The sequence below is a fragment of the Papilio polytes genome, unplaced genomic scaffold, assembly GCF_000836215.1.
Source record: "Papilio polytes unplaced genomic scaffold, Ppol_1.0 DF821214.1, whole genome shotgun sequence".
Lineage (NCBI taxonomy): Eukaryota > Metazoa > Arthropoda > Insecta > Lepidoptera > Papilionidae > Papilio > Papilio polytes.
Window position 1 is genome coordinate 1 of NW_013527990.1, and position 8,581 is coordinate 8,581.

The window sequence follows — 8,581 nt, forward strand, 5'->3', positions numbered from 1 at the left end:
ATGTTAAGGTTATGAAGGGGTGAAAAAACAAATTTAAATAAGATAAAAATATATATCTTATTGCAGTCGAAGTTAGACAAATCGACGAGCACTAATTTACAAGTGCTGGACCCATTATTGCCACTGTAAAGAGTAGTAACTTTTATAAACAATGGGATGAAGAAGTGACTCAATAAAGAGAGATACTGATCCGGTCAAAAAATGACGATGGCTTATTATTGCCGCAGAAAGTGTCGCTTAATTACATTATAAAATTCATCTTCCGTAGGTACTTACGTATGTGACAACTAAAGTTTTGGTGAATGTAATCCTTCGTTGTTAATTGATGGTTTTATTAACAACGGGTTATATTTAGTGTCAGTATAGCGCAGCAGTAGTGGCCTCAACTGCACCCCAGCGCGGAAGCCATAGGTAACTATAACTACTATATTTGTAGAGATAGAGAGCCGAGCGGCGGCGCCGGAGTTACTGGTTACTGGCAGCGTATGACTGCGGCGGCACATTACGCCCGCGCCCACGATAACGCAAGTTGCCGGCCGCCGCCGCCCGTTCCCGCCCCGGCAAAACAACCACGCCACACACGTCGAAAAAAAAACTATATAACGCTATTTCAATGCTTCATCAACACTACGAGTTACGTACACAAACGTTGCAAAATAATGTTTATGGCGTTTACACCGGAATTAGTAGGATTCGTAAGTACTATTCGTATAGCTTCCTGTACCACCATATATTGTTGGTGTTTGACCAGAGCGGTTTATTTACAGTGAGGATAAAGTTAGCGCTATACAATATGTAAACATTTGCATGGAAATACCAATACACATCAGATAATTTTATGATAACAAACTAAATAATAATATTTTATTGTTATGATGACTTCGCGACATCCCACAAAAAAAAATGTAAAAACCCTGCTCCACGTTTTAAACCAAACTGATGAAGTATTTATAATGAGTAGTTTAAGGGATTTCCTAATAATAATCTATATCTAAATGTTATACGGATTTTTAACTGAATTCCCAAAAGAAAGAGGTTATCAATTCGCCAGCATATCACCGACCCTGGTAAACCGATTCTGATAACATTTTTTTTTATTCGTAAGGTAGTACTTCCAGGTGGGTATCATTTTTAAATTTCGTAATCAAAGAATACTGTGAATATTTTATAATAAAGTGTTTTTGTTTTATTTTCGTTTCCGTAGCCTAAACTATAAGACCTACATTAAAATGACATGCAAAAGATTTGTACCTCTTTAAATTTTGCTAAATAAAAACATTTTAGCAAAATTTAAATCTTTTAAGGTTGTCGCACAAATAGCACTTTTACTTTAGAAATATCAATTAAAATAAAAACTCCACTTTCAGCGCTATTACTCCTGTTGGGTATGAATCCTTATTTAAATAAATATGTCTATAATCAAGAGAATTTAATGTACATCTTACTTTCTTACTAATATTATAAATGCGAAAGTTTAGATGGATGGATGTTTGTTACCGTTTGTAGCCTAAACGGCTGAACGGATCTCCATGAAATTTGGCACAGGTTTAGAGCATAGTCTGGCAAAACACATAGGCTACTTTTTATCCCGGGAATAGTTACGGTTCTCGTGGAATTCATTAATTTAGTTTTTTAATGTTTACTCGGTCATTCTGCAACGGTTCAACAAATATTGAAATTTGGCACAGATATAAAACAAAGTCTGGAGAACACATGGGATAAGCTTCATCCCCGAGAAATAAATAGGTAACTTTTTGTAATTTATATAGTTTGTATGTTTTCTAATACCACGCGGACTAAGTCGCGGGCAACAGCTCGTTAATAAATAAATGATCGCATTGATGTATTAGTTCTTTACTTAATTTATTAGTTAACAAATTTAGATAATTCTTTCTTTGTTTGAAAGCTAGTGGTTATCATATTGCAATGTTTTAAATTTACTAAACATCGAGAAGTAAATAAAGATATTATTTTCACGTGAATTTTTAGTGTCGGTCGGTTTTTTTTATTAAAAATTTTATTTATTAGTGTTTTGCTTTTGTTTTCAGAATATCGTTTTTTAGTGTATTTTTGTTTTCAATACAAATACATATTTGATAATAACGTTTTATTGATAAGCGACGTCGTAACAGGATAATGTTGTCAATAGTTTCTTTTCCTGCTTTAATTACTATTAGTTTAATTTGTAGTTTTTGTAATGTATAAAATAGATTGCGTGGACAAAGTCGCGAAGTCATAAATGACTCGCGAGGTTAAGCCACAGAGCAGCCGTAGCCTGCAGCACAACTCTGCCGCCGCGCCCGGACCGCGCAGTACGCGCACCACACAATACACAACACAGATATCACACGAACATCATAACACGTGAACACGTGTAATACTGCTAGTACATGTAAATGATTTGACACTATTACGACCGTCCGATATATTAGCTGGAGTTGAGAATTCAGAGTTTATATAAATCACTATGTATAAGACTATATTAATCGCTTTTTAAACGATAATTCAGTTACTTGAGGTAAATATGCAGGAAATAGATTAAAAATGGTATGAATATTCAACCAAATGGATGGAAGATGTTTTCATAATATTAGTAATATTTTGATTTTTGTATATATTGAAATAAGTCAAAAACTGCTGGGCCGATTTCAAAAATTATTTCACAATTAGGATAATTTTTCTGTCAGTAACGTAGTCTATGTTTCTATTATATTTTTTTATTTCACACAGGCGAAGTCGCTAGCAACAACTAGTCGTAAGTATAAAGGTATCCCACAAAAATTTGGAATATAAAAAACTGCCGACTCTCGCTGCCCCTACAAAAATGGGTTGGTTGTGTAAAACCTAGTCATTCTATTTAGTGTCTATTATGTAACATGTCATTTAAGTGAGCAATATCCGTCTGTATTTATTTGTTTCCAATCAGTTGTATTTTTATAGTTTTAGGAGCTGCATTTGTACGGCGATAGAACTAATTGAGAGTGCTAATAGCAGCATTGCCAGGACTCAAGTCGCGACATTGTTTACACAGGGATGCTGTCCCACTGCTCTGAAGAGAACAGCGGTCAGCTATAGGCGGCCGCTGACGTCAAACATTCACCATCTCTTTGATATGTACTCAATATTGAGATGCTCCGTGCTCAGAATACATCTTAATACAAGACGCATGCGGCCAAATATACTTACTACTCGAACACAATATGAGATTCGGAATCTGCGCAGTAACGAAGTTTGCGGGCGACAGCTCGTCTGACAATAAAAGAAAACGGAATTTTAATCCGAAGGTAATACTAGATACGTAGATTTTTAACACCACGCCATAGACATATAAGACATTTTCCTAGAAGACGCGTCATGTACCGCGCAGAGGAATTTGCACCCACCTGTGATAAGATAGACAGGTAGTGTGCAATTATGACTAACTAGCTATTGCTCGCGGGTTCGACCGCGTGAAATTAGAAATAATAAAAAAAACATAGCCTATGTTACTCAGAGATAAATTACCTTTCTAACGGTGAAATAATTTAGATAGCTACGTTTTCACAAGCTAGAAGCTACAAAGGCTGTATTTACTATTATATTTTATTATTTCCCCGCGGAGGAAATCGCGCGCAGGTTTATGTGTAGGTTTAGTTCTACAGTTATCATAAAAACGTAGGTTATATAAGGATGTTATCTTTAAATTTTTGTAATTCTTAGTAAAGCGATGATAGAAGTGACGACGATGTTACCCGGTGAGTCACGGCACCACGGCACCGGATCAGGATTACCGATGCAGTTCGAATACGAGTGTGTGGATTATTCCCAACCGTCACACCGCTCTGTCCCTACGTGGGGACAGGTGAGAAATAAAGTTTCATCCATTTCATTTCATAAGGAGACAGATGAAACCGTTAAGAAATGAAATAAGTTCCAACCGTCCCCTTGCCACAAAAGATGGGACGGATGAAACTTTATTCTCATCTGTCCCCATGCGGGGATAGACCGAGGTGACAGTTGGGAATAATCCAAGTGTGTCATGTTTACTTCGGTCGATATGTTCCAGTTTTTGAAAAATAACTTTGTACCTTACCTCGTACACTCCGCCCCTATCTATAGCAATTATCGGAAGTTTTAATCAGAATATCCTTTATAACTGGATGGTGTAAACTAAGTTATTGTTTACAAGTTTATCGTTTCGAGGTGTCAAAAGTTACACGATTATCGCTTTTGAGGTTGAAACGCGCGGTACATACCATGTCCTTGACACTACCATGTTTAGGCATGGTATGGTAATTTACGTCTATAAGATTTAATTTGCCTTATAAGATTTTTGCAATGTTTATTTACGTCCTTGCTTTAACGTCCTATTCATTACTCTCAGTTATTTCAGCTTTATAAATTGAATTTTTGCTAAGGTACGTTAGATTAAAATCACAAAACTGTAAACAATAAGACCGTTTAACATTGTTTAAATTACATTTAAATGACTGGAAAAACCATTTTTCAAAAGATAACGTTGTTATTTATATTAAAGCGATAATAGTTGAGATGTTATTAACGTAAACAAGGCGGTCGGGTCGCGGACACGCGAACAAGACGCTTTACGCATTCGGCCTCGATTGCGATGTGAGATGTCTGCCGCAGGATGTCGAAAATCGTCATTAATCACTCACCCAAACACTCCACAGTCAGTACGCCGCAACAATAATATTATCCTCTTTCAAACAAACATCACAAACACAGTTCCCTAAACACGAATTTGCCACGAAACTTGACGCAACCACAAATGTCATACACTATTTAGCAACTACCAGCGAAGCAAAAGCGACTAGCAATTTAGCATTCGACTGGTTGAGTTGTGGTTTGCAACGCGGATGTGCGACGGAGATGGCAAGAGATGGTCTCGCTCGCACCGCAACATGAGAACATGCGCAAGCGCTGGTCGTAACGCAAGACACCACAAATGGCTTATTTTGTGGACATATTGAAATTTTATGTCGCAATAATAACAATTCAAACATAAATGCCCTTTAAAAATATTAAATTGAATAAAAGTTGCTACTCAGCGTAATATCTAAAAATCAATAACAATTTGATTGTGCTACAATCTTATTATTCACTTTGCAATAACAAGACTTTCCGCTGATGGCAAGAGATGATGGTCTCCTGACACAAACTACAGAGCGCAACGTAACCTCCACTCCGAGCTCCGATGAATGATAATTGATTTACGAATGCGAACAATCTCTAGAATAACAGTGTTTCTTATTTCTTTACTAAACAGACATTTTACTTGTACCCTTTGGAGATCCTGCTATACATTTCGAACGTTAGCTAGTTACTTTATTTATTTAATGGTATTACATAGTAGAATAAAGTAACCACATGTGTGATGGGGCTTTAATTTATTGGCCTTTATATTAATTTGCTGTCCTCTGCGGAATGCCATTAATATAAAAGAACGATGGGACAGTTGTGCGAGCGCCTGGTAAGAGCGAATCGTAATTAATACATCCAGATTCGATTCCGTCAATTATAAATATGTTTTTCGAATTTAATGTAAACATTTATCAGTCATTCATACGGTGAAGGTAAACATGATGCAGTTTTTACAGATCGGCAAAGAAATTTAAAGACATACCTGAAGTCTAGTCACCCTTAAATTGCGGTAGTATTTAATTCAGAGTCCCTCGCGTGGGGACATATGTGAGTTGACGGCAAGAACTGAAAAATCAAATAGAAACATAGAACATAGAATTTAAATAATATAAGAAATGTTTTTCGCGACCTTTTGGTGCGCAATAACAGTATGTGATATGACACCCGGGCGGTGTTATCAGCGGACACAAACAACAGTACTGAGAGTGCGATAAGGAACCGGGCAGGGGACATGCAGTCGCAGTTTATTAACATCGAGAAAATGAAATGACCCCACTATTTCAATTTATCAGCTATCAGCGTTTCACGAGGCTTTTTCACATTTGCTGTTAATCATAAAACTCTCACATGTTTATAAGATTGATTCTTAGATATCTGGTTTGTTATTGGTTTTAATGTTTTTGAGTCACGCCTTCTGTTGATGGTCGGTGCCAAGTCCTTGCACGCAAAAACATTGCATTCTCACAATGTAAATGTGTTCTGTGGTAAGATCTTGGTACGATCAATGCCTTTACATTCAGAGATTTACAAAATACAGAGTATTTGAAATACCAAATATGTACAAAATACAATACATGTATCTTACAATTACTCTATAAAGTCCAAATACTTTTGTAAGAAAACGTTTTTTTTTTAAATTGTTCGTAAACTTTCTTTCATTAACGAATAAATCATGATTTTCAATTGATTTACGAATTGATACCATAACCCTCAATCTCACGGGCGCTTTTTGCTGCATAGCCGCGAAAAAAATATAAAAAAATATGAGCGATTAAGGTAAAATAAGTGTAAAGATAATAAATGCCTAAATATAAGTTAGTAACACTTTTCTAATTTTTAATAAACGTATATTATTTAATAACGAACAGCAAACTTGCCATTTTGTAATGATCTTAAAAGTGAGTGTTGCAAATGCTACGGCAATTGCCGCTATCTAGGGCTTTCGGGCCATCAAAACTACAGCCGGCGACGTTTGCAACCCTAGGTACCCTAAGGACGAAGCAGAATCTACGGCTTTTCAAAGATCTAGAATAATTCATTGTTTTTCTTTAATAAATTCATTTTTAGTCGTTTATTAACAATAATTTGTACCTGAAATAACGAAATTCAAATAAATTATTTACGACTTTTTAAAACAAAGAAGGGACAATTGTAACACCGTTTGTTTGTTTTTAAACGTTAAAATGGCGATATTTAGCTAATGTTGAAAGGTTTTCCTTTTTTTTATTGGTGCTATGGACTACCGGTGATCTGGTCCGTAAACACATTTATTTATTTATTTACACGATGTACACGGCCGGGTAAAAAATTTCATTGGCAGCCCTGGTTGGTTCTTGTCAATGTCAAAGTCCAAACGAATCAAAACTGGAAACCTTGTTTTGTTAGTTTTTCAAAGGTTTTTACAACATAGAACGATCTGTAGTTAAACATTTGTACGCAATCACTTATAACTCAGTTAATGCGATTTAAAGTAATTATGATTTGAAATTTAAAAACAAGTAAATATGCCTTGTGAAATAATAATAAGAATAGCCCGTGAGGACGACGCCGTGCAACGCGCCGAGCTGATCCAGATGGGACTCCTATCTCACCAGTGGGATGCCTTCATATACTTCATGAATCAAGAGGTATTCACGATTGTATATAGATTTTATTGAGTCGACTATCCCACCCTGTCTCTTTAAAAAGTAAACAAAAGTTTTGTTTGTGAAAACGTTGTTTATGTAAACACACACAGGTGATTAGGACTTAGGTGAGACAATGTGTTGTGTTATGCAGCTGACGCTGGAGTGCGTGCTGTTGAGTAGCGCGGTGCTGTTCATCTTCTGCGGCCTGACGCCGACGGCCTGCGCGCTGCTGGTACCGGCCATCGCCATCGCGTTTGTTGCAGCCGCCGTCGCGGTCGCGCACCGCGGCCTCGCCGCCACACACGCACAGGTGACACACCTTCATCGATTTAAAATTGGGTTGGAACCTTTCATTTTTTTAAGCTCTGCTACCAGTTTACTGTAGTCTTCTGTAACTTTCATTTGATGTATTCAGTGAACTTTTACTTGAATTCAAAGTAACAAAATTCCATTATGACTATGAAAAGGTAATATGCAATGTGGTGTGTAGCGTGTACGTGGGGAGATGTTTGGTCTGGTGGCGGAGGTGCGTGGGCCGCTGCAGCTGGGTGCGCCACCGGGGCCCATGCCCATACGCACTGAGCTGCAGCACTGCCCTCAGATACAACATGATGTTCATTCAAAGGTAACTCATGATTTTTTAAACTATGTGATGTTAGAATTGTGAATTTTAATGTTTACATAAGCCAAACATATTTAAGCTGCTACTGATTTCTAACTTATCATTGGAATGATGAAATTCTCCAAAATATTCACAGATATGAAGGATGCTGTAACAAATTGTCATTTAATAAATCAGTATTGCTTAGTTAATTTATATTTACAATAGTCGAAACAAAGCGTATGACAATTGTTTTATTTTGTTACATTATAAACATAGTTGTATATTCTGCACAATATCTTTACATCCTTGCTTCCGCTATAATAATGTTGTACTATATATGAGTTGGTGAACTTGCATCTTCAGGTTATTCTACTTTGTCACCACTCAATTAGTTCCTGATTTCACAATAACAATGTACAAGAGTTGTGGGAGGAGAGAGCAACAGTGGGGGCCGTCACTGTGTGCAGGTGGTGGGCACGCTGAGCGTGTCGCAGTGCCGCGCGGGCGGGGCGGCGCTGGGCGCCGACGCCGGCTGGCTGCACGCGCTCGCCGTGCATTCGGAGTACGTACACCACACATCAGATCAGCTAAGTCTCCGACTCAACTACAACAATCAGCTCACAAATCGACCCAAAATACATCTATGAGAGCCAATGAGCTGTGAATTACCTTGTGACTTGTAAGTTATACCTCTGTACTGGTATAAAAG

The 8,581-nt window shown here is 37.2% G+C and overlaps 2 protein-coding genes and 1 long non-coding RNA gene across 4 annotated transcripts in view; 1 reads left to right on the top strand and 2 right to left on the bottom strand.

Moving 5' to 3' along the window:
* Positions 1-2,922: 2,922 nt before the first annotated feature.
* Positions 2,923-6,443, bottom strand: LOC106109535. The gene is made up of 3 exons (XR_001226015.1): positions 5,771-6,443; positions 4,656-5,706; positions 2,923-3,249 (listed from the first exon to the last, which is right to left on the bottom strand). It is a non-coding gene; the product is annotated as an uncharacterized LOC106109535 (long non-coding RNA).
* A 491-nt stretch (positions 6,444-6,934) lies between these two features.
* Positions 6,935-8,575, top strand: LOC106109534. 2 transcript variants are annotated; one of them, XM_013291067.1, is made up of 4 exons: positions 6,935-7,268; positions 7,420-7,578; positions 7,759-7,893; positions 8,340-8,575. In XM_013291067.1, exons 1-4 carry the CDS (start codon positions 7,146-7,148, stop codon positions 8,517-8,519), a joined length of 597 nt encoding a protein of 198 aa, XP_013146521.1. In that variant the 5' UTR covers positions 6,935-7,145; the 3' UTR covers positions 8,520-8,575. The 2 variants fall into 2 exon arrangements, with proteins under 2 accessions (XP_013146521.1, XP_013146522.1); XM_013291068.1 differs by lacking the exon at positions 8,340-8,575 and adding an exon at positions 8,236-8,333 and having other exon boundaries at positions 6,944-7,268.
* The window catches only part of LOC106109533, a 3,717-nt gene continuing 3,692 nt past the window's right edge, over positions 8,557-8,581 (bottom strand). The window contains exon 4 of the mRNA XM_013291065.1: positions 8,557-8,569. Within this exon, the coding sequence (XP_013146519.1) occupies positions 8,557-8,569 (13 nt within the window). The remainder of the gene's footprint in view (positions 8,570-8,581) is intronic.

What these genes read in the sequence shown, in the direction of transcription:
- LOC106109534 (XM_013291067.1), top strand. Translation starts at nt 7,146, where the DNA reads ATGCCTTGTGAAATAATAATAAGAATAGCCCGTGAGGACGACGCCGTG. An exon ending in TCGCCGCCACACACGCACAG is followed by an intron (nt 7,579 to 7,758) that starts GTGACACACCTT and finishes TGTGGTGTGTAG; the next exon opens with CGTGTACGTGGGGAGATGTT. An exon ending in AACATGATGTTCATTCAAAG is followed by an intron (nt 7,894 to 8,339) that starts GTAACTCATGAT and finishes CACTGTGTGCAG; the next exon opens with GTGGTGGGCACGCTGAGCGT.